This window comes from Pipra filicauda, unplaced genomic scaffold (assembly GCF_003945595.2).
Source record: "Pipra filicauda isolate LSUMZ 115617 unplaced genomic scaffold, ASM394559v2 scaffold528_size357041_pilon, whole genome shotgun sequence".
In the NCBI taxonomy this organism is placed as follows: Eukaryota; Metazoa; Chordata; class Aves; order Passeriformes; family Pipridae; genus Pipra; species Pipra filicauda.
In genome coordinates this window covers 124,888-150,169 of record NW_024104674.1, presented here as the reverse complement: position 1 = coordinate 150,169, position 25,282 = coordinate 124,888, and the positions used below count along the sequence as shown (strand labels likewise).

The 25,282-nt window shown below is 44.6% G+C and overlaps 2 protein-coding genes across 6 annotated transcripts in view; one reads left to right on the top strand and one right to left on the bottom strand.

Annotated features, from left to right (window-relative positions):
* The first annotated feature begins 75 nt into the window (after nt 1-75).
* The window catches only part of BPGM (bisphosphoglycerate mutase), a 37,431-nt gene continuing 12,224 nt past the window's right edge, over nt 76-25,282 (top strand). Inside the window, exons 1-3 of one of the 5 annotated variants that reach the window (XM_039387057.1) lie at nt 22,049-22,162; nt 23,110-23,202; nt 25,129-25,268. The gene's annotated coding sequence lies outside the window, so the exon portion shown is untranslated. Of the gene's footprint in view, nt 546-20,189; nt 20,208-22,048; nt 22,163-22,306; nt 22,323-23,109; nt 23,203-25,128; nt 25,269-25,282 lie in introns of those variants that run through there. The other 4 variants (XM_027747559.2, XM_039387058.1, XM_027747557.2 and 1 more) reach the window with 4 other exon arrangements.
* LOC114001964 (aldo-keto reductase family 1 member B10-like) lies at nt 3,490-9,916 on the bottom strand. Its single transcript, XM_027747560.2, has 10 exons — nt 9,851-9,916; nt 9,326-9,493; nt 8,133-8,249; nt 6,765-6,842; nt 5,995-6,117; nt 5,427-5,533; nt 5,184-5,265; nt 4,575-4,658; nt 4,027-4,109; nt 3,490-3,569 (listed from the first exon to the last, which is right to left on the bottom strand). Exons 1-10 carry the CDS (start codon nt 9,914-9,916, stop codon nt 3,527-3,529), a joined length of 951 nt encoding a protein of 316 aa, XP_027603361.1. The 3' UTR covers nt 3,490-3,526.

Here is a 25,282-nt window from a genome sequence, read left to right as displayed (position 1 = left end):
ATTCCTTATCAAAGATAAGGGCTGAGGGCAGGTGTGTCCCGAGGGCAGGTGTTTGTGCTGCAGGGATCAGCTCCTGCAGCGCCCTGTCCCTTCGCCACAGGTTGTCCGTGCGTGTCTCGCTTGTGCCGGTGTGCCGGGGCGTTGCGACACCCTGTGGCAGTTCTCCCCGTGGGTTCTGAGAGAGAGGTGGTTTCTTTCAGGGACGCTTTGGCCCACGGCTTGTCATCGGTACAGCCCAGGGGTGTCCCGAAATGTGTCGATAAGCAGGAGGCCTGGGGTAGGACGTGACACAGAAGTCCCACGCTCCCCGCTCACGGAGCGCCTCCCTCGCTGCCGGGTGTGTGGCTGGGGCTGAGCCATGGCCCGGGGAAGGGCTGAGCCTTTGGCTGGAGCAGCGCGGCACTGGTGGCCTGGGCTGGTGCCAAGAACCTGCCATGCTGCGCGCTATTGAAAGGAGATGGCTAAAGATACCTCAGTATGGCTTGTGAGAGCGGGGAGCACCCTGTTTCCCTCTCCGGATGGGACAAGTACAATTTCAGTTTGTGGTAAGTGAGTTTGTGAGTAATTTAGGCAATAATCAGTACAAATCACTTCATTTTAAATGTTGGGGGAAAGTATTTCTTAGTACGTTTTCAAAGCTGCAGAAGAGCAGTGATTCTCAGCAAATGTCACAAGGATCACATTGTGCCTGTGTCTTTAGGGAGGTGCAAACCATATCTCAGAATAAAATGTACAAATGTAGAAATAAATGGTAAGTGAACTTTAATTTCACGTTAGAAATCGACTTTGAAATTGTGGAGAGGCAAAATACCCTGTTTTAATGAGGTGCTCACAGTGTAATGAAAAAAAAATATTTATCAGCATGATCCTTCAAGTGCTCCATAATGGTATGTTAGGGCTGCTTGGAAGCCTTTGCTATTTGCTTGTACTTGGAGAATTGATTTATGTACAAGCATAAATTCAAAGTATGTACAATGGTGCACTTTTCTCTGAGTGCCTCTCCCACAGCTGGTGCCCCAGGTCTTTTTGCTTCATTTAACCCAAGACAGACAAGATAATTAGTTTTTCTCTTTAATCTTCCTCTGATTTTCTGTCAGGGCTATCAACTTCCTCAGCAGGATGTGGTGTTTCAGTTCAATCACGTAAGAGTTATACAACTTGGGCTTATCTTTCATCCTTATTTGGGATTCCTTCTCCATAGATCTGCCCTGAGTCCACTCAGTTTCTTGGTCTGGTTCATTGTTCAGAGAAGTGATTGAAAAACGTGAAATGACACATTTTGCCTTGTGTGCAATGTGTTTTCTCAAGAGAGCCCAGAGAGCAGCTGAAGTGCCAGTTTGCTCCTGCTCTCCTTCGTATTCCCAAGGCACTCGAGTTTGTGGTGCTGTGCTGGTAATTTATTAGTGTTAGTAGTGTCACATTCAGAAACCATCAATGATGAGTGGCTCTCAAGACTTGATGTAGGAACTTGCAGAATCCATCAGATTTTGTACTGGAGCAGCACCAAGGTGAACTGTTGCCCTCAGAGAGCTGTGCTCTGTGAGCCTGTGAAAGCTTGCAAAGCCTGGCTGTTTGGCCAGCGGGATGGGAACTCCTCTGAGAGAGAGCAGAAACCCTGGAGTGTTTGTTCTAATTCTTCTGAACGCATCTTTCTGGAGACAGGTTCAAAAGCCTTGCATTCCTGCGGCAAGGAGCTGGGTAGAGTGTGTGATGACAGAGAGAGATTTGGTGGAGAGCAGGGCTGAGAAGTGCAATTTGTCCTTCCTTTCACTTTCTTCTGAGATTTCTGATGCTGCTGCTTCTGTGAACTCATGTTCTCCTTTGAAGGTTGGTGCTTGGTTTTCCCAAGACACATCCCGAGAGATGCCTTGCTCATTTATGAGAGGATTTTTGGCATTTTGCTTAGTTTTGCCTGTTACTGCGAGACCTTGCCCAAATCATGCCAATATATGGGAGCTGCCAGTTGATTTTCTGTCCTGAAGGTGTGGCTGGGGTTGTCAGATGACAGTAGGGACTTTGGGAAAGGAGTATGTATTGGAACAGGATGTTTATGTTGCTAAATGGTGTGCATTGATTCAACTTCCAGATGCTTGTTAAAGCAGGAATAAGACAGGAGGATGGTGGTTTAATCTGATTCTAAGACCTTGGCCTCTTTTTTGCACTGAGTTCAGATCAAGTCAGGAGCATCCTCTGAGGTCCCATCACCCTCTGTGTCTTCTCAGTAGTTTTTTTTGAAGACTTTAATATTTGATAATTCTTGTATTTGCCTATTTGTCTATTAACCTGATGAGTTGACAAAACTGTGTAATTAAAGTGATTTAACTCCAGAAATGAAACGATGAGCACATACCCTAAGCAGGCAGCCCTTGCCTGTGCATCCTTTGCACCTAGGCCTGATACAGCAAGTTGATGTGGCTAAACCCTGATGATGTCTCCTTCCTTTCAGTTGGTTGTATGTGCCCTGGGATGAGAAGAGACCCTTCAAGTGGGAGCAGAGTAGCCCTTCAGTGTGGGTAGGATGAGGCAGTAAGTGGTGCCCTTAGCCAAGGAGAATATGGATGAATTTGTGTGATTGTGCCCACAATGATGGCTCCAAAGTTAGAGCAAGTGTTTGATCAGGAGCTTTCCAAGGCAAAGAGGGTGGTTGTGAAAGGTGGTAGAAATTCCCTACATCTTTAGCTCCCATGCCATATTAAATATTGTACCCTAACTGGATTCACTAACTTGGTGTATTTTTTTGCAGGAGGTTGCTGAGGGCTTTATGAGCTGTTTCCTTTGGGAAGCTGGGAAACACATGCTCTTGGATAGTATCTTTTTGAATGGAAAGTGGAAATTTTGGGGAGAAGATCCTAAGGTGTCAGTGGTTTGGCTCAGCACCAAAGGGCTGAGCCTCCCCTGCCAACAGACACCTGGGTTGTGTGGCAGCTGAAATGGGGCTATGCCTGTGGCTCAGGGCCTGTGGCCAGCCTGTGGATTGCTGAGGAATGGCAGGGGAGAGTGCTGAGTGGCTGTCCCAGGGCAAATCCGTGTCTCCACAGTGCAGGTGGCTGCAGCCCACCTCTCTGTGTATCTCTGGGTTGGGAGGGTTTTGGTTTCTTCCTTCACTGGACAGAAGATTTTCAGCCAATTAACGTTTTTGCTTTTTACAGTTAAACTTATTTAAAATATGGGACACCTCTGATGAAATTGTGAATCCATGTTTGGTTTTTTTTTTGTGGTTTGTCAGCATCTGGTTTCTGCTGATGCAAGACTGAAGGCAATTACTGAATGGTGGTACAAGCTCTTCCACCTCTGCTTTGGCTCTTCAGTAGAAATACTGTCTTCTAATAGGCAGAAGATTATTGCATCCCACATTTTTTGCTGTAGAAAATACCCTTTTCTTCTTCCAAAAAAACCAAATTTCATGGGATAAACATTCTGTGTCTTCACTGGCAGTACTGGGGCAGATGCAATAAGAAAACCAGATAAATAGCTCAAAGTTAGAGCAGAGGCACGTGAGACACCAGAGGTCTAGTGAAGGCCATCTTCAGTATTCGGCATGGAAAGGGTATTCCTTGAGATTTTTGGACCTGAAAGAAATCAAAGAGGGAATGTTATTTAAATGCATAACTTAAATGTTATATAGAGATGCATTGGGTACACAAAGGAGCCACCAAGGGAAGATCTGCATCATGTAATTACAGGAAGAATATGTGGAGATATATGTCTTTGTTTCTCTAATACAGACAAAGATGAAATGAATATCCAGAATCCATTTTTTATAATTCAAGTTACAGAGAGTTTCCTGAAAACTGAATTCAAAATGAGAATGTAGTTTGTTTTCTTTTTGTTTGTTTGTTTTGTTTTTAAAATGAAAATATTAAACCCTCTCCTGAAGAAGTGTTCTTGGGAAAACCAGTTGGAATTTGAGTTGGCATGATTTTTAAATAAACTGAATTTCATTCTACCTAGTATCTGTGACACAAAATTCCTTGTAAAGAATATTCAAAGTTTAGGAGTTGGAAGAAAACAGTCAGTGTCACTTACATATCCATTTCACAGATCCTCCAGTTTCTGTTAAAGCTCAGAATAGTTGCCATCTCCTCTTTAGTCAATTCAAAGTCAAACACCTAAAAAGAGAAACAGATGGAAATTTCCTCTTTGGACAAACCAAACAATGAGGAGAAAGACAGGATTAGAGAGGAGCTCCATGCTGGAGGGTCGATTTTTACTCACATACCACTGAATTAACAGATAGAAGGACACCTTGTTTTATGGACACAGGAAATATTTTATGAACATTGTTTATTCTATGGATGTTTCTGGCATGTTACTGATTCCAAGCAAGCAGTGCCTGCTGATTCATCCATAAGCCACAGAACAGGAATTATCATGTAAGGGCTGATCATTAACCTCTCAAAAAATAGGCCTGGCTTGACAGTCAGTAAAGTTTAGTTAAGCATAAAGAAGGAAAAAGTGCAGTCCTGCTGCCCAAGGAGGACATGGCAAGGATGAGAGAGGATCTGTGTTTGCTCTGCAGGGAGAAGCCGTGCTGTCCCTGAAGGGCAGCACCCAGCTCACTCCTAATCCCTCACCTGGAAGTTCTCCACAATGCGCTGTGGTGTGACAGACTTGGGAATCACAATCACATTTCTCTGGATCTGGAAGCGAAGGAGAACCTGCAAGAACAGACAACCGAGTCAGAAAGAGGATGGTTCCTGCTCTGGAGGAAGCAGAGCCTGTTCCAACAGCTGTTTTCTCTAAGCTCTATTCACTTTGGCAGAGCTGCATTTCAAACCATTCCTATCCCTGCAGCCCAGATAGCACTGCCTGGAGAGCAAAAAGGGAAGTGGTGGAGTCTCACACGGGAGGCCTCCTTTCCCATCCAGTTTTGGAACAATTTCTTTTCTTCCCAGCCAGGCTTTTAGCAGTCTATGCAATGCTTTCATTCTGTGCAAGAAGACTTGAGAGTGGAAGGTGACATCCGAAGATGGGTCAAGAATCTTTTGTAGGGCCAAAGAGATAGTGGTAGGGTGTCTTGCAGATCATATAATAAAAAAATCTGTATTGTTAGGGAAAAATCAAAGGAGTGCCAGAATTCATGGATTGGGTAATATGGATAGAGGTTCTACCCTTTCCTGAGCTCTGTTTTCCTAAATGGCTGTGTTACAGGAATGAGTACCCACTGTGTGGCACTTACTCACCTGTGCTGGGGTTTTGTTGTGTTTGGCTGCAATCTCTTTGATCTTGGGGTCATCCAGGAGGGAAGGATCCCCTGGCTTAGCCCTGCGCAGAGAAAACAAATCAATGGCAAGAAACCTCCATAGAAAGATCCAGCGTAGCAACAGAGATCTGTATCTGGGTGAATACTTAATGCTGCAGGTGTAGCTTCAATGTTACAAACATAATCCACGCCAACTTCCTTGCAAATTGCAGAGCAGTCTTACCATGGTCTGTCAGGACGGCCAAGGGGACAGTATGCTGTCACAGTGATCCCTTTGGATTGACAGTACTTGATCAGCTTCTCCTGGGTGAGGTATGGATGACATTCAATCTGCCAACAGAAAAGCACAGAGGCTGTTACTTGGCAGAACTGTTGAAATATTGTGCTCCATGGATTATCTCCTAATCCAGCTAGAGGCTGCCTTTTCCCCTGATTTGCCCATGGCCTGCATGATAATAGTATTATCCTTAGTATTGAAAATACCTATTTTTGTACAAAGTGCTCATGTAGAGTTTGCTATGGGCGTTTCACAAAGCTCATCTCTGGGTTCTTTATTTTTCCAGAGAAACTGTTTTTAAGGAAATACTCCAACATTTGTAAACAGTGGTTCAGCAAGGTGATACCAAAAAGGAAACGTCCAAGTGCCTTGTGTACTCCCAAATATTCCACAGAGAGGGATTTAAAGTACATGCTGTCTGCTTTGTTTTCCCTTTTCCCATCCCTTCCTTCAATTGGTATCAGGTATTTATAATGCCTGAAAACTAGTCACCTGAAGTCACTTTGCAGCTTACCTGGTTATTTGCAGGCTTGTGCTTCAGTCCCGGCTTGTTCAAGATTCTTTCAATCTGCTCGTGGTTAAAGTTGGAGACTCCAATGGCTTTTACCAGACCACAGTCCACCAGCTCTTCCATGGCCTGATACAAAGAGGAGCAAAGTCAACATCCAGTATGCAAGGCAGATCATGATGATGTGGGATTTTTTTTCCTGTCATGAGCAGCACTAAATAACTGTTTAGACTTGCAAAGTTCTCTGAGGGAGAAGCACGTACCATCTCACCCAAGCCCAAATTCTCATTCCCTGAGTGTGTGGAAATTCAGACCAAGTTGCATGAGGAAAAGAATGATGACACTCAGTAATCCACTGTTGAGCAAGCACTGGAGGGCTGTGCCCCACACTGTAGGCAAGATCTCCACCTAAAACACCTTTATTTCTGTGAAATTTGTTTGAGCAATTCAAGAAAGATGCAAAAACTGTGGTGAAAATAATTGTACAGTTGTTATGGTCGAGTAATGAACTTTCTCTAGTTTCAGTCTGGTCTGCAGCTCCACTGGAAGAGCTTGTCCAGCTCACTGTGGGTCAGGTGGTTAAGTAAGACTCGGGGATTAGGAATAACTAGGTAAGGATGAAGCATGCCCATTATGAAAAGGTCCTTTGTACTGCCTTATGTGCCTTCCACCTAATTTTGCTTGAATGAGACGACAGTGGTTGTGTGACATAATTAAACATGGAAAAGACTGATGAGGACAGAGGACATGCCTCTTCTGCTCTGGGCTGAACTTACCTCCCACGTCTGCAGAATATCACTGTTGCTAGGAATAGCCATGCCTTTGTCATCTTTTGGCAACAGCTCCTCTCCTGCCTGTCAGTGAGGAAAAAATGCTTGAAATAATCTCTGCTGGGACACTAGCTGTATAAAACAACTAAGTGGGGATGTAAGGAGCTAAAGCTAATAGTGTATGAAAAAAATCCCAAGTAATTCTCATTATAACTTAATTCTTCATGTTGCTTCTTATTCTTAGTTCATGCATTTTGTAACCTCCTATGCCAGTAAAGACAGGTATTTCTGCTGGACCCTTGGAAGTGATCATCCACAAAATGCATGCAGGGAAGCATGCAGGGACTCACAGAACAGTATTCTGGGGTCTTACATGAGTTCACTCTAAGTGTTGTTCTGTTATGCACATTTAGGAATAATGGCTTCTTTAGTTGTTTTTAAAAAGGCATATGGAGGATTGACTTTGTTCCTGTGAACATACACAGTTTATGCTGGAGTACATTTGCTGACAGATGTCCCATGGGGAGGCTCACTTATTGAAGTTGCTGTATTAAGGAAAATTAGAACAGCCTGTATCTAGACAGTATGGCCAAAGTATTTTGAATGATTGGAATTTTCTAGATGCCACAATATTATGCAGTTTCACTTGACGGCTTTTTCCATAGAAATCTAACTAAAGCAATATTGAGAGAATAAAATGAAGTTGAGCTTGAAAGCATTAGGTAGAATAGAGATTTTGATCTGGGTGTAGCAGAAAGGAGAGGCTAATGGTATGTGCGTGTGTGTATATATATATATAACCTGACATCAATCTTTGAAGTGCATGTAGTCCGTGAAAACTTGATATCTAAAAGCCTCATCTTTTGAAATTCAAAGTCTGTGAAACAACACTGAGTCTCCTAGCAAGGTCAGCTCAATCTCTACTGTATTAAGGACTTGGTGATTAAAGAGAAAAATGGGAATCTTGAAGCATTTACTTTCACTCTGTGATTTTGTAACCTGAACAGGAAAGAATTTCTGTCGCACAGCAAAGCGCAGCCCTCTGTCCCACAAGGGGCAGTTTTCAGATGAGCATGCTTTGGATTTGTAAAAGAAAGGGAAAAAGGCATAACCTGTGCTTGCAGCTGGGAGGCTTGATCTTAGTGCTAGATCTGCCTGTCCATTATCAAAAGGGCAGAGGACACTGTGCAAGCCTCACTCTCAGGGGCAGAGATCAGGAGCACAGCTGACGTGGCCAGAGTAAAGCTGAATGGGCAGCACTGTCACAGTGCTGGTACACACCAGACACACGCTCTTTCTGGAGCTGCAAGTGCTCCTGGCAGTGTTGAGGAGCTCTCCCAGGAGGAAAAGCCAAGGACATTGCTGTCACTGTACCTTGAACCCAAAAGGCCAGTGGATGAGGTAGAGATCCAGGTAATCCAGTTTCAGGTCAGCAAGAGTCTTCTGGCAGGCTCCCTTCACCAGAGGCTTCTCATGAAATGTGCACCACAGCTAGGGGCAAAAAACAAGGCACACTGTGACCTCCTGGGTTAAAGCTCTTGGGTGCTCTCCTGAACAGCATAGAAATGCTCCATCTCCTTTGGAAGGTCAACTGGAATGAAGTCATGTTAGTGCTTTTCAGATCTGGCATGCTCTGGGATTGGACTGGCCTGTGACACTGAGGGCAAGGTGTGTGCAGTGGCAGCACAGTGTTTGAGCAGGATCATAACAAAGTCTGGTTCCATTAGTTCACACATAATTTGTGCTACCCCCTTTTACACAGAGTCTGGCTTGGCAAAAGGGGGTGTTTACAGGACGTGTCTGTCATTCCTGAGCATGCACAGAACTCCTGCATTGAATGTAGCAGGCAAAGCCAAGAAAATATAAGGCAAGCAAGAGTGGTTGGCACCAACCTTTGCCTCAGTAAAAAGTAACTTCAGAATCCACCTACATAGCCTGATTTTCTTAATAAGAAAGAGAACACGCCAGTCATACCTTCCTTGAGACATGTGCTGAGCAGATAACACTGTTCCAAGGAGCCCAGAACCGTGTCTTACTCAAACAGCAGAGACACTCCTTTGTCAGGACTGTGAGCCCGGCTGCTGGAAGAAGCACCAGGCAGTGCCAGGCCCATCTCCTCTGCTGTACTTTAGCAGTCAGCAAGGTGCCATTAGCAAACTGGTTCTGCCTCTGTATGAGTCCTTTACACCAAGTGGTCTCAGAGCTCTGCATCACAGGTTTCTACCTTGCTTGGTGCTACCTGGCCCACTCTTACCTTTCCCCGTGTCCCTTCTTTTGCACTAGTCAGTCTGCAGTTGGCCTCCCCTCATCCATGCCCCAGAACTTCTGGGTCTCCTCAACAGAGTGCCAGACCACAGCAGGGTACAGTCTCAGTGTATCCTTCCTAACTCTCCACACAGAATGGGGTGAAGCAGTAAGCTTCAAGGAGTGACTTGAATGATGTTATGATTTGCTTTATCCTACAGCATGAAATTTTTTCCCAATACTTAAGCTTTTCTACTATAAAATACTATAGGCAAAGCATTCCCCTACCGCTGCTCCAGGATGCAAAAGCATCAGATTCTTACCTTACTGACAACGAAGAGATCTTCTCGTTTCACAGCACCTTCTTTGATTTTTTGCTGGATCCCTTCCCCAATTTCGTTCTCATTCAGGTACGCATAGGCACAGTCAAAGTGGCGGTACCCGGCATCGATGGCAGCCATCACTGCAGCTTTGACTTGCCCAGCTGGGGACTGAAAAGAAAACATAGATATTAAGAATCTCAAATCAGTACATGTTAAATACCCGTATCCTAGCAAAATAACACCAGGGAAACCATCTTACTGAAAGCAATTCCTCCCCTGCCCCCCAGCTTGGTGGGATGTTTTATTTTTTACAAGAACACTTATGTCTTGCAGTCATAAACATGGGCTCCAGGGCTTGAAGCCAACCTCCAACCTCTGTAGTCCACTCCAATTCAGATTCAGCCCAACAGCCAGGACGAGCAGAGTCCCAAGGACCAGGACAGCTCTCCGGAGCTGGACCAGGGAGAGTAAAGTTTTGTGCCAGGGAGCTCTGCAAATACAGGTGCTTTTCCCTGAAGCTGGTACCTGCCAGGTGCCCAGCCCCAGGAGGGGCATCTTGGCTGTGGTGCTCAGCTGCACATAGGTTGCCATGATCCTTCACGCTGTTTGCATTGCCCCACTGCAGCTGCCTCTTGCCCGTCTGGTTTAACAGTGACTGGTCTCTGGGCAGGGCAGGGGAAGGTGGTGGAGTGTCAGTGGTGCTCTGGCTCCTCCTATATCCAGAAAACAAGTCTGCAGCTTTTTCTCTGCGCACACGACTCACACAGGTTAATGTGAAGGCTGAAATCAATTTAAAATTGAGGAGGTAATTACATGGGGCGTGCAGTGGTGTGCCCTGTGGACCTTTCCTCCCCCTGTGGACCTTTCCTCCTGGTGAAGTTCCTTATCAAAAGATAAGGGCTGAGGGCAGGTGTGTCCTGATCTAGCTGGCGTTTGTGCAGGGAACAGCTCTTGCAGTGCCCTGTCCCTGTGCCACAGGTTGTCCATGCATATCTCACGTGTGCCAGTCACTGTTGCAATTCCACCATGGATTCTGTGAGAGAGATGGTTTCATTCAGGGGCACTTTGGCCCACAATTTGTCATTCATAAAGCTCAGGGGTGTCCTGAAATGCATCAGTAAACAGGAATCACAGAATCACAGAATATATGCCAAGTCATACTGTGTGCCTGAGAGTATTGTCCAAACTTTTCTTGAACTTTGTCAGGCTTGGTGCTTCCCCACTTCTCTGGGGAGCCTGTTACGGTGCCCATTCACCCTCTAGGTGAAGAACCCTTTTCTAATGTCTAACCTAAACCTCCCCTGACACAACTTCAGGCCATTCCCTGAGGTCACCACAGAGAAGTGATCAGTGTCTGCCTCTTCTCTTTCTCTCACGAGGAAGTTGTAACTGCAATGACGTCTCCCCTCGGCCTCCTCCAGGTTGAACAGACCAGGTGACCTCAGCTGCTCCTCATACAGCTTCCCCTCAAGGCCCTTCACCATCTTTGTTGCCCTCCTTTGGATGCTCCCTAATAGCTTAATATCTTTCTGCACACAATATTCAAGGTGAGGTCACACAATCACCACCATCAAGCGGCTGGTGATACTTTGCCTGATGCCTCCCAGGACATGGTTGGCCCTTCTGGCTGCCAGGGCACTGCTGACTCATATTCAACTCCCCCAGGTCCCTTCCCTGGCACTGCTTTCCAGGATCTCATTCACCAATTTGTATGAAAAGCCAGGGTTGCCCCATCCCAGGTGCAGAATCTGACACTTTCCCTTTTTGAACTTCATATGGTTGGTGATTGCCCAGTCTTCTAATTTGTGAGGTCTCTCTGCAGGGCCTCCCTGACTTCAAGGGAGTAAACAGCTCCTCTGAGTTTTGTGTCATCTGTAAACTTGCTTAGTGTCCTTTCCTAAGTCCAAGTCCTTTATGAAGATGTTGAAGAGTACTGGGCCTAAGATGAAGCCCTGCAGAACCCCACTAGTGACAGGTTGCCAGTCTCATGTTACCTCATCCACTGTTACCCTCTGTGCTCAACCCGTGAGCACACCCATGGTGTGATGTGTTTATCCACCTGTGTGCTGGACATTTTGTCCAGAAGGATACTGTGAGAGACGGTATTGAAAGCTTTGCTGAAATCCAAGAAGATTACATCAACTGGCTTCCCTTGATGGGTGAGGTGTGTTTCCAGGTTTGATCAGCAGGACTTGCCTCTCGTGAAGCCGTACTGGCTGTGACCAATGACTGTCTTTCAGGTGTTTTTCAATCCCTCCCAGAATAATCTTCTCCATAACTTTACCAGGCACTGAAGTGAGACTGGCAGGCCTTTAGTTTCTGGGGTCCTCCTTCTTGCCCCTCTTGAAAATCACAACAATATTCGCCAGCTTCCAGTCAGCTGGGACCTCTCCAGATTCTCAAGACAGCTCAAAAATCACCGAGAGAGGTTTTGCAATGACATCAGCAGCTCTTTGAGAATTCTTGGATGAATCCCATCAGGCTTCATAGATTTGCAGGGATCCAGCTGGAGCAGCAGATCCTGCACAATTTCAGGGTTGACTGGGAGCTGATCATTCTTGCAGTCATAGTCCTCCAGCTCAGGGCACTGAGACTCCCTTGGTCTGTCATCCATGTTGAAGATAGAGGCAAAGAAAGTGTTAAACCCCTCTACCTTGTCTGTGTCCCCTTTGTGAGGTGACCATCCCCATCCTGTAATGGGCCAAGGATATTTCTGTACTGCCTAGTCATTAATATATTTGAAAAAACTCTTTTTATTGTCCCCCACATTTCTGGTAACTCCATTTCCAATTGAGCTTTAGCAACACAAATTTTCTCCCTATGGCAGCAAGCAACATCTCTGTATTCTTCATGTCACTTGACCTTGGTTCCACTGGGTATTCACCTTCCTTTTTTGCCTTATTTCCAAGAGAAGATCCCTGTTCAGCCAATCCAGCCTTCTGCCTTGTCTGCTTGACTTCTGACATCTGGGAATTGCCTGCTCCTGTGCCCTTAGAAGGTGATGGTTGAAAAGTGACTGGCGCTGATGGACCCCAGCACCTGCAAAAACATTTTCCCAGGGGACCTTACTTACTAATTCCCTGAGCAGCCTGAAGTCTGCTCTCTTCATGTCCAGAGCTGAGATTTCCTGGCACTTTTCCTCCTGTCAACAGAGGTTTTAAACTCAGTTGCCTTTTGGTCACTGTGGCAAGATGGCCACAATCTCTACTTTGCTTGTGAGATCCACTCTGTTGACAAGCAGCAGATCAGGGAGGGATCTTTCTGCATCAGCTTCCTTAGGACCTGTTTCATAAAGTTATCATCCAGGTTTTTTAGGAATCTTCTGGCCTGGGTTATAGCAGCTGTGTGATGCTCTCAGTTAATTTCTGGCCAGTTGAAGTTCCCCACAAGAACAGTTGTGCATGTTGACTTGGAAATGTCCCTTAGTTCCTTAAAGAATAATTTGTTGGTGTCATTTCCCTGGCTAGGAGGTATATAGCAGACTGCCAGGATGATATCAACATTATTTGTTTTCAGCAGCCATAAAGGAGTTTCATAATGCAGAGAGAGACGTGGGAGTGTAGAAGAGAAAAGGTTTCCTGTTAGCTACGGGGTCATGGTCATCGTGGATGCCATATATAATCACATATATATAATAAACACAAATTACACATCCTTTTGCACAAAAATAAAGCAGGATCCAGGGAATGGATGGTGGTTGTGCTTCAGTGTTTGCGCACACGGGGGCAGAGTTAAACTTGTGTGTGGCCACTGCTTTTGCTTTTCTTCAACTGTATCTCATCCAATTTAATTGCATATTGCATTCCTTAGATTTTGTAATAACAAGAAAGTGGAAATCTCTCTTCCTCTGCCTTTTTTCCTAAAAAGTATTGGAAGAAAAAAAATGAAGGTGGCTTACATTTGTAATAAATAAATAGGCATGAAAATTTTCTGGTAGGGACTCAAAAGATACAATCTGAGTTTTGAAGAAGAAATTAGCAGTTATCATTAACATACCGATTTTCTGAATTATCTGATCTTTAAATTAAAGACACAAAAAAGAATTTCCTTTTCCCTGCTGTCTTTTGCACTGAAATGCAATACTGAAATGTATCAGACTGCTTCTCCTGCCTCAACCCACCACTCTCTATCAAAGATGTTCCAAAACTGGCATTTATGAGCATTGTTATGTATGAGGGGGGGAAATGTCTGTTTTTTCCCTCCTGTCAACTGGCACTTACTTTCAACATGTTGTATATCCCAGGGGAAACAGAAAGACTGTCTAAAATTTAGAATGGTTGGATTTACTACGACTGGCGGTGCTTTCATGATCTCAGCACCTCCAGCTTGCTTTTAAGTGCAGCAATTAATGAGGATTGTGGGCCACCTACAGCTGGTAGGAAGCAGTATGTGCTGTACAGAGTTGGGTTGTTACCTATCTATTTGCGGTCAGAGGTTACTTCCATTGGGAGATTTCCCACTGATTCAATAGCATGGAAACAAGCCATTTGTTAAAATGTCTGCCAAAATGTCTTTGTTCAGCCAGTCTAATACCAAACTCTCTCTAACCTATTTTTTATACTGTTCCCGATGTCCTTGGAATGGCTTTCAACACTGTGTGTTTTTCAGTGCTTCATCACTGAAAAACTCTGTTTCCCCCAGCAGCTCATGATGCAGCAGTGGTAGTGGCTCGGGCACAATGGAGGAGATAAGATTCCTCAGGATCTGCATCCCAGTGTTGGCCTGACCATGCTGTTATCGGGGGGATGAACCAAGAACAGCAAGAAGAGGAAGAACTGACCTTTTTCCTTTTCTCAAGCGCTTTCCCCAATCCGTAGTGTAAACCAGTGGGCTCAAGCTGATGGAAGAGGTGCTGGGATATCATACCAGGCTAGGAAAGTAGAGCTACTAAAAATGATTTATGGCCTTTTTTATAGTTTTGCTCAGTCACTGTATGTCACCCTCTGGAGCAAGATGGGCTTCCCAGAACTAGTCACAATCTGACATTTCCACAGCATTGGACCCACAAGAAACCTGAAGCAATATATTTTGGCTTCTGAGAAAAACCCAGCCAGTGTGGTTCTGAAACTGGAGTAACTATTACTGTTACAAAAACAGGAAAGGGAAAAATCTGGGCAACATCAAGCTGAAATTACCTTCAAGAAGAACCTTTGAATTTAGCAGAACTTCAGCAAGCTACAGTTTTTGAGAGCTACATCAAACGGGGTGGTTTGGTGATAAAGAGAAGTGTAACTTGCCAACAAGTGGGCACCTGAGGGTAAACAGGATAGGAAGAGATAGTTAATAGAGCTGTCAGGCAGTGGGGAGCAGACCCCTGGAGGCAGTGGAGGAGGTGTTGACAGCAGGCAGGCAAAGCAAGGCATGTTCACAGTATTCACAAAGAATAATAAGGTTACATTTTCATCTGATTCTTGTGTACATGAGAATCTTGCACTGTTTCATTATGTTGAAATGCAAATGCCTTTTCTGGACACATATCAGTTGAAGTACATTGTATGTTTATTTAGCTTAAATCTGTTCCCTACCACTTGAGTTAAAACAATAGAAAGCACTCCAGCAAAATAACATTCATCCTCCCACAGACTTCGCATTAATTTAACAGCATCAGTTTTTGAACTCCTTTAATTAAACTGCAACTTCCTTGCACAGGCCAGGACTGGTTGCTGCAGAAGCAGAAACATGTTAGTATCTTTTGTGTCTTTTCTTGAACTTGTGAAAAGAAACCTTCTGATCATAGACTGGAGAGGTGGATTTAATGTGGGACCGGCAAATACTTTGCTTGGTTTTCTCTAGGTCAAGCCCTGTGAAAAAAGCAGGTACCAAAGCATCAACAAAGACCAAACCTTCTCAGTAGGAAGAGTAAGAAGAATGGGCTTTGTAATGAGGGGAGAAGCAACTTAAATTAAATAGGAAGGACACTGTGGTCAGCCTCCAAACTCAACTAATCTATAAATGGAAAATTTGACCATCCCAGACCTATATTCCTATCCAGTTTTCTTGGTAGGCCTGGTTATCACAGGGACGAGATTTTCCTCTCTCATGTATGCAGACGTGTAGGTTTTCTAAAGCTCATAATTTTAGAGAACAGGCTGCTATTTTTCTTGCCAAGTGGATGCTCTTGTTCTCGTGGAAAGATATTTTCATGCTCCTTTTCAAGTTCCAGCAGTAAGCTGTGTGTAGCTTTGACAAGAAAAGGGATACTTCAAATGTCTTAAGAGTAGAGGAAATGATATGGGTTTTTTTTATAAAACATGAAAGTGTTGAAAATATTTTCCTCATGTTTGAAAAACAGAACAAATGAAGCACACAGTAAAACCAATGAGTTCATCTTGATTAGGAACAACATGAAAAATACTACTGTGGAATCTGTACACTTACAGCTGAATAAAAATTGCTTTATAACCTGAACTTGTACAGAACGGGGGAGCCAGATTGTTGTAGCAAACTGAGTTTTGTAAATATGAGAGCAGAACTTTATTTGGTCTTTCTGCCATCACATGGCAGGACCCATGGGCAATATGAACATTTAGTGGGGATGCAGAAGGTCCAGTCATTCCCTCAGAAGTTCACTTTATTGTCCTTCACTAATCCATGGATCTGCAGTTATTTCACTGTATGCTCCAGGTTTGCTCTGGGGTTGATCAGATGGGCTCCCACACTCTCAGGATCGGTCATTTCCAGAAGTAATTCAGGACATGTAGGGAGGAGGCCACAAGCTGCAAACTGTTCTAGTGTGATGCTTCCAGCCATTGTCTTATCTGAGGACTCTCACTTCTCTTGTAACGAGAACGTGCCTGTAACCCAAGGGTCTGGGAAAAGATGGTGGCCAGGTATGGGTTGCTGCAGAAGCCAGGAAAATTAGTTTGACCAGTGTGTGCTCCCAACTGCCCCTGCAAAGGGGATGTAACCTAGAAGACCAGATAAAGTGGCTTCTCCATGTCTAAAGTTTGTATATTTAGAAGGGCAAGAGACTTTGGTCCAATAGAATGGGCCTAATTTTATGATATCTTTCTAGAGGTATTATACCTTTCCCCAATAAGAAGACAGGTAGTTTGTTGCCATATATAATTTCTTCTTCAAATGCTGCCTTAAGAAGAGCAGGACCATACTGCCCATTTTTTTTTCTCACAGATCCATTGTATAAAATAAATTATTCATTTTATATAAATATTCTCATGTTGCCATCATTAAAATCTGTGGGACAAAGTGGTTTAATACCTCTATAATTCCTTTAAATTTGAACTGTTAACACAGGCTGAGGCTAAGATAGAAATTCAGCCACACCTAAACCCTTCCCTGAGAAGGATGTTAGAAAGCAAGGGAGTCTTCCTGCACCTCGAGACTCACTGGCAAGGCTTTGCTTTTTAAAACTTTCTCTAAGCCTTCCACTCTCCCATGACAAATGCCTTGTCTCTCTGGGAAACAGAAAAGTGTCTTTCTTTGTAAGATAAAAAGGAGATACTGAATTACAAACAAAATACTTTTCCAGGTTCTTCTGTGGACTGATGGCAATAGAGAAGAATTGACTAATTCTGAATCAAAAAACAGTGGAAGTCAGGCACAAAATAATATAAATGAATGGTTTTACATGTAAGTAAAGCAGATGTGAGATGAAAATTTAAATTGAAAACTCTGGGAAGTTGGATATTCTGACTCCCCATCCTTGCATGATTTATTAGTCCTGTCTGTCATTCTACTCATGCTCCTTTTTTGTTAAAGAAATTAAGTGGGGTAGGGGGGAAGGAAGCAGGAATTAAATTGTGATACACAGCTATTTATTTAGCAACTTGACTCCTAAAGTTTCCTGGGAAACAATCCTGTAAAAGAGAGGTCTGATTTTGTTGCTTTTTAAGGTCAGGAGCAACCCAGCTGAATTCTACAGCAAAGTGTAACAGTGTGACTCAGCCCTTCTCTTTATATTATCTAATCGTGACACATAGGACAAACTTTTTCCATAGGAAACTCATTTTTGTGCTCCACTGAAAACCAAGCTAAACATCAGCCTGTCTTGTTTTGTGAACTGGCGTTGCTGCAAGAGAGCCACATACCAGGAACAGAAACGATACACCTTTGTGATTTGTAGTGTCTGGGAGAAAACAAACATCATAAACGCAGAGAGAACTGTGCACATGCCCATCAACAAGGTCTTAGTTATGTTTGTTATGACGTAGAAGTAAAAAACTTTAGAGCAGCTTTTTTTGAGGTGAGCCACTAATTTTTAACAGACATTAATACACGCAAACCTGAGTGTGTGTGGTGTGTGTTTGTTATTCTCAACATTCTCTGCAATGACACTGGAGTTTCCATTTTACCCTTTTGGTTGTATTTGCCCAGATTCTTATGTGTTGTTGCCATGCTCTAGTATCTGCACTATCCAGTCTGTTTTCTTACTAACTTATCACCACTGGACTAGACACCACCCTGCTGCTTTCTTTTTTTCAAAGGTCTTTTTAAATTATCTCTTCCCAGACAGTTTCTTACTGACGTCTAATGTCTAGACTGCTTTGTTTATCATGAGGGAAAAAAAAGGCAGATTCATCACAGGATTTTTTTTTTGCTTTTGGTACTGCTTCAGTAAGTTAATTTGTACAATACTGTGACCAGAAAACAGTGGAATGTTCCAACCCAAAACCTGAAGTGTAAGCCACTCCAAATCCACAAAATCTAAAAGTGAACCTTGTAAATCTTCAAATTGCGTCACTTGCCCAAGAAAAGGAAAAAAGAATTGATTGTGAGAATTTTGTTTTCCCGGTTATTGACACCTTGTGAAACTTCTTTTAGAGCTATTTTTGGGGACTAGAACTGAATCCATGAGGGCTCCTTCAGAACATTGTGTTCCACACACTTTTCCGTATCATCTAGGCATCTGTTATGGTAAAGTGTTTATCTGAAAATGACCATGTAATGGTTTTGAGGGCATAGAGAATGTAAGGTTTTTCCCACGTGTATGTTCTCAGCTTGGGGTATGCAGAAGTAAAATACTTTTTTTGAGTTAAGACTTCAGCTGAATGGGCAGAAGTCACCTTTTTTAATTCAGAATAACATTACCAGTACATAGGCATTGGGATTGCATAAAAAATGAAGTTCCCACTTCAGTTTTGGAATACAGTGCTTCACATAGTAGCTTCCCTCCATCTGTTTTGCATATAATGAAGGCTTTCATGTACTTTCTTCCTCTTTCTCAGTCATTTATTTGGTACTTAATGATTCAGAAAAACTTCTGCAGTTACTATGATTCTGGTGACAAATGGAGGGTTAGCTTAAGTGCTTACACACTCCTCTTTTTTTTTTTTTTTTTGAACAGACCTTCCCTCTGAGCTATGCAGTTAGAGAGAGGAAAAAAAAAAAGTAGAGTACTTTATTTTCTCTTTGCATGGGCTTGTACTTCTGGTTATGACATAAAGAGAATCTACTGAGATATTGAAGTTATATATTGCCTCCATACCCAAACAGGATGAAAGCCCCAGTGTATTTATATGCCTGCTACGTCCTCTCTGAGCTCTGACAGAGAAGGGTTTGTTTCCCTCGTACTATAGAGCAAGGTCTGGTGTGTAGAGACATATGAAGAGATGGGCTTAGCTGAAGTGCCAGTTCTGAATCCTCTGGAGGGAACAAGGACTCTGCATAGTAGTGTGTTGTACTCCCAGACCTTTCTCCATGCAAATTTGGCCTCAAGTGAAAGTGGACCATCAGAATAGTTGCAGAAGAATCTCAGACAATATCATGGATAGCAGGCAGAGAAAAGACAGGATCTAGATCTTTTGTACAAGAAAAAAGTCAAGTGTTGAAAATGGCCTGAAAGGGCCTGCATGCAAGAAAAAGGGGAGGATTCCCTAGGCACACATATGGGGGGGCAGAGAAAATGGGCATGCTGCTGGTGGCAACTGAAGGTGGAAAGGAGTAGGGAGAGTCTAGGAAGGCAGGCATAAATTAATGCATTAAAGAAGCACCCAGGAGGGAGTTTTAGAGAGAAGGTTTCAGAGTTATTAAAGAGTGCAAGGACTTGATTATATAAGTGTTTTTTTGAAGATGAAATTATTAATGAAGACATCATATATCAAATAGTTCTAAACAAAGAGCTCAGGGTTTTCTGGAAATTACAGTGGGTATGTCTGCAGTGGTCTGTGGCAAATACTTTGTCTAGCATCGAACAAAGTAATTATTCAATGAAAAGACACCAGGGGCATAATCAGTGAAGAATGCTCCTGTTTGCCATAGTTTTCATCAATCATTAGTCAGCCTTTCTTCTTTCCAGTTTTGTTTTCTTCTCTTTTTGCCTTGCTCAGCTCCAGGCCTTTATTCAGGGTGGTGCAGTTGCACTGGTGCCCCAGCAGAATTTTATGTGTTGAGGAAAGGAGTTTCCTGAACTGCATCTGCCATAAACATTCCAACTAAACACTACCATCCGGAAGGGCTCCAAAACAGAGACCCTGAAAAACACAGCCCAGCTGGTCTGAGAGATAATGGCCAAATGAGTATAGCTGTCTGCAAGAAATCACGCACAGGGTTTTGGCTTTGACCCTTCTGTCCTTGTATAGTTTGAAATGTGAATCAAATTCATTAGGCTGTTTTTGCCATGCTAATGAAATGGTCTTGCTCAAAAACTAATGGAGACAAGAAGTCTGTATGTAAAGGCCATGGAGATCCTGGATTGTGGCATGGGTTACTGTCTACTCCATTGTAACTATGACTGCATATCGGCATATAATGTTTCTTTCTGTTAATTGTATTCTTAATGATTGATGTACAGCCAATACATAGTGCTGATACTCAAGAATAGATGTTTTTCTTTCTAGGAACTTTGCTTCTTTTCCTTGCAAAGTCAATCAACCAGTTTTCCTGGAGGCAGGGTGACTGCAGGTGTGTGATCATGCAGCATGAGGTGGGAGCATTTCTCTTAACTAGTTTGAGATAGTGGGTGGCTATAATCAAACTCTTCTGGTACAGTGAACTTGAGTCCTGCATTGATTACATAGGCAGAACTGGGTTTATAGTGTAGGTTCTGGCTCAGACAAAGTTGACAGAAATGAAGTAATTGTTAACATTAAAGTTAGTGAGCGAGATGAAAAGGATTTTATGTGTAACTCTAAGTACAATTCACATCCAGTGGAAATATTCTGCAGACACGACAGATTTTTTTGTAGTTCTGTGCTGAGGTCAAGCATAGCTCTTTTTATCAGGAAAAGGATTGAAAATGTTCCCCTGAGATGCAGAATGCTTTTTAGAGTTCCCAAATAAATAAGGAACAAAGTCAGTGCAGTAACCATTAAAGAGACACAGGATGCTGCTCACCAACAGCCTGGTTGCTCTTACCACACTTAAGTGCTGTACTGTGCTGAGAACCCAGTGAAATGGTTTCATATGGCTGGTCCTTCTTTCCCACTGACAGTTTAGGACCTAATCCTTATAAATGCAAAATTAAACACCATTTCTGCTCACAGCACATTATTTTAATACCTCTACCGTGAACTTTCTTAAATTTCCTTGTGTTGCTTTTTCCTATCAGAATCTGAATCCCCCATCTTTTATTTTCATTTTAACTTATTAAAAAGGGAAGACCACCCCTATCTCTCCCTAGTGGAGAGGATTATAGAGCACATTAAGTGTACACTCGGTTTGTTGCCCTTTAAGCATTACATTGTGGCTGTTCAAGGGTGAGCATTTAGAGAAGAAAATGTGAATCTGATTAGGTAGAAAAGATGTGCTCTGCTTTCTTTTAAAAATAAAAGCAGACCTATAGCAATAGAAGCAGCAAAAGAAACAACCTTCCCACAGCACTTCTCTTGGTTTCTAGCCAGAGCTGCTCCCTCCACTTGGTTTTGATTACTTTGAACTGGGATTACAGCCTGTGGGTATGAGGGCGCTAGCGTGATCCTTAGGAGCACTGACGTCTATTTTTTACTTTCTGCTCATTTCATTATGAATAATGAGATTTTGGATCCTCGCTTCTCGCCAAAACCAAGAAGTCCTTAATCCAGAAGAAAAAGCGAGCCCTGCCCGGGAAAATCCCCGTCCCTGTGCCCCGTTTCCTCTCAACTCCTGGGAATGAGCGAGGGGGCGTTGGGCGGCTGCCCAAGGCACCGGTGCCGCCCTCCTTCCTTGGCACAGAGGAGGCTCCGGCAGAGGAGAACGAAGGATCCAGCGGCTGCGGGCAGCCCAGCGCCTTCCTTCGCCTCTTTCCTGATGTGGCGAAGGAGAGATCCGGCGGCCTCCCTCCCTCCCTCCCTCCCTCCGTCCCGCTGCCGCCGTGCCCACCAAGGCGGCGGGCGAGGAGGCGGACGTGCTCTGGGGGCAGAGGGGGACCCGAGGCAGCCGTGACTCCGGAAGAGCGGAGCCCAGCTGAGTTAGGCGGGTGGTTTCGTGAGAATCCAGAGGCTTGGCTGCCTCCGACCGCTGGCGTGATCCCGGTTCCCCGCTTCACAAAGCGCTGAGCACAGCCCGCGCCAGCGCCGCCTGCGTGCCCAGACTCACGGGGGGAACCAGCATCTCTGCTACCATCCCTCGGGCTCTCGGAAGCCGGGATTTCCGCAGCAGGAGGGGCTGGATAACCCCCGAGAAACACCCCCCAGCCCGGGCGGGAACGGCAGCGCTGGGAGCGCTGGGAGGCGCTGGGCCCGGCCCGGCGTGTCACCGCCCACAGGCCCGCTCTCATTGGCTGAGGGCACTGCCCATCATCCCGAGCAGCCAATCAGGCTCCCCCCGCGCCGCGGGGACGCCGCGGCCGCAATAAGACGCGCGGTCCGGCCCGCTGTGGGTCGGGTGGTGGCGGCTTCGGTGGGCCCCTTAGGGCGGCTCGGGTTTAGCCCCGATAAGTCTCTGGAGCCGGGGACGAGCGCGGTGAGAGGCCGTGGGGGAGGGGGTGCAAGGGCTCGGGGAGGCTCCCTGCGGGGGCGGCTGGGGGGTGGCTCCCTCGGAGGGGTTGTCCCGGCGCTCCGGCGAGGGGAAGGATAGTGTTTTGGACCCCTGGGCAGGCAGTGGCGTCCTGAGGGGGCCGTGGGTGAGGAACCTCGTGTGTGCGTGTTGATGTGTTCGCGTGCCAGTCGTCGCCCGGCGTTGGCGGCCGCCTGTGTTGGCACCGGGAGGTGCTGCCCTACTTGTGGGTGAGCCTCTCCGTGCTCGGGGAAGGCCGAGGGACGCAGGTGCACCATATAAAAGGGCTGGAGCAGGAGCCCTGGAAGTTCTGGTAGTTAGACCTTAAAACTGCGCCTGGCAAAAAGCTCTGCCGGTGTAAGGTGTTACGTTGAGCAGCGTGCGCTGCTGTCCTGTGCTCATGTCTCTGTTCTATCATCGAATGGTTTGCGTTGGAAGGGGCCTTAAAGATCATCTTGTTCCAGTCCCCCTCCAACTAGACCAGGTTGCTCAGAGCTCCAACCAGCCTGGTCTTGAACATCTCCAGGGGTGGGGCATCCACAGCTTCTCTGAGCAACCTGTTCCACTGCCTCTGTGCTGGGTCCAGGTCTGCTGTCTGTATCCCTCCTCCTTACTATCTCAGGGATTTCGGTAGATTTCTGCACACTAGAGCTATGGTAATTGCAGTCTAAACAAATCTGGGGGAGGAAATGATATCCCGGGGCATCTGGAAGGCAAGAAACCTTCCCTTGTGGGCAATGCAGGAACTGTACGTTCACATCTTTTTGGGAGAAGAAGTTTGGTAGCTTTCCCAGCGCATGCAAGAGGTGTGTGTTCTATTTTCTTACAGCTCTGAGAGGAAATGATGGTTGGCATAGCCATTTGCAGTTGTGATCCCTTTCTGTGAGTGCTCGGTGTTTGTTCTTTCTCTGCAGGTAATGAGACAGGAGCGTGTGGTGGCCTCTATATAAAGCAGCTCTTGAGTCTGTGGTGGGATTTGTGTAGGCTATTCCTTTGCCATAGGAAAGGTGAGTAGGATTGTTTCCATGTGTTGCTCTAAGGCTTTCTAGCTTAAATGCTTCCATAAGCGGACTGATATTTAAAACAACTTTGTGACCATCAGTCCTTTCTACATTTGTTTGATGATATGTTTTATGTAGCTGAACTGGAGTTCATGGTCCCCAGATGATATTAGGTCTTTGTATAACTATTTTTTTTTAATATTTATTAAGTTTTTCATTGTTTTTGCCGAAAGTACCAACCAGACTTGTGCACCTCCTCTAATGTTGAGTCTTGGTCTTTTGGTTGGGTCTTAATTTGATTTTGTAAAATATGCAGTCTGTTCCTGTAGGTAATACCTCATTGTTCAGACTGATGATGATGACCTCATTGTTCAGACTAATTGATTGTATCTGCAGAGACAGAGTTTTCTCTGGGGCTACTTATGTGTAGTAGTTCATGCTTTGGACACCTGCAATTTTTTAATTGTGTCTCAGGGATGTTGGAGAAAGCATTTGCATCTAAAGTCAAAGTGGTCTATCTGACACTTGCTTTTTTTATAAACCTGGGATCTTAAGGGGTGTGGTTTAGTGTTGTGTGTGATGTGACATGACACCTGAATCCTAGCAATAGCTGATTTCTTTGCTTAATGTGCAATTGATTGTTGTGAGTGGAAAAAATGAAGCGTGCAGGGGGTTTTGTCTGAGGTGTTCTGTGCAATACACAAATTGTACTCCCTCCCCTTTGCATGAAATAAGACTTTGCTTTGTATTTATCAACTGTCTATTGTGTGTCAGACAATATGTCCTGATATTCTGAAAAAATCTCAGTCCTCAAAAGCTTTTTAATCCTGAAGATGTACCATTAGGCAGAAGTTAAAGCTGGGGAGATTTTGGATAGTGTCCTTGTGTGAGATTAAAGGACAACTAAGGTGCTGTTACAGTCAAGATTAAATTACTCAATCTGTTAATGAATTCAGCTTTTTCTGGACACTTTTTGAAAGTCTGCTAACAAGGAGCTCTAATATTGTGCTGGGTGTTTCCCAAAACCCAGCGTGCATGGGCCTATGCCATCCTGCTGACCTAATTTGTGGTCACAGTGGGCCTGGATTTGAGACATTTGGAGTGTAATTGAAGCAGCTAATTTGAGATGATGGGAGATCCCTTAAGTGTGTCTCTTATGGATATCTAGTCCAAGGTTGGATGTGCAGAAATTGGACCTCAGTCTCCCATTGCCCATGGTTTTGAGAGCTCTTAACAGTCACCTGAGTATACAGCAGTGCTCCCAGTGTGTAGAGTTATATTTTTATATTTCCCCCCCCTGCTTTGTCCATTACAATTTAGCCTGTTTCTCAGGTCAGAGTGATCAGGTGGGGCTTTCAGAGTTGCAGTGCTGTGTTAGATGGACCTTTCTGGCATTGGATAATCTACTTAGAAGATCTTTGACCACCTTGCAGACCCTTTTGACCAGTGGTCAAAATGTATCTCCCATTGAAGACAATCAAGGAGTAGTGTTGCTTGGTCAGCAAGAGCAGAGAAAGGTACTGTTTGACCTTATGAACGTGTAGCTCTTATTTAATGAGGACAACAAACAGGCCTTTTGTGCCCGCTGCAAAAGTAAAAACATTAATCCTGGTGCCTGAGAAACTGGCATTGTACATCACAGGCAGAAGAGGAATAATATATTTGAAAGTCAGGAAGGGGACAGAATAATTTGTGAGGTCACTGCTGGATTCAGTGACATGAGGACTTGCTAGCTGTGCCTTGCATCCCAGAGTGTTTGTGTTGTCACACTTGAGTGTGGAGGAATGATGGAGGAGGTGGCCTGCAGAAAAATCAACCAGAGACTGGAATAATTAGCAGGACAGGATAGGGTCATGAGAAACATATTATGCAGAGCATAATTATGGTGACATCTCCTTTGAGAAAAGCTGATAAGGTTCTGTATGTTGCCAGTTCCAGTTCTGTGGTCCTGCTCTCCAACTCCTCTGGCTGAGGGCCACAGCTGCTGTCTGTGCCTGCATTCCCTCAGAGCCAGTGTGGATCTGGGAAGCCCTTGTGCGCTTGAGCTCCACGTGTTACTTCTGAGTTCACTGGTGAGAGTGAGATC

Coding starts and splice junctions, on each gene's coding strand:
- LOC114001964 (XM_027747560.2), bottom strand. CDS start 9,916: ATGGCAACCTATGTGCAGCTGAGCACCACAGCCAAGATGCCCCTCCTG. Junction 4,110..4,574: donor GCATTGTGGAGAACTTCCAG/GTGAGGGATTAG, acceptor TTCTCTTTTTAG/GTGTTTGACTTTGAATTGAC. Junction 3,570..4,026: donor AGGATCTGTGAAATGGATAT/GTAAGTGACACT, acceptor GATTTCTTTCAG/GTCCAAAAATCTCAAGGAAT.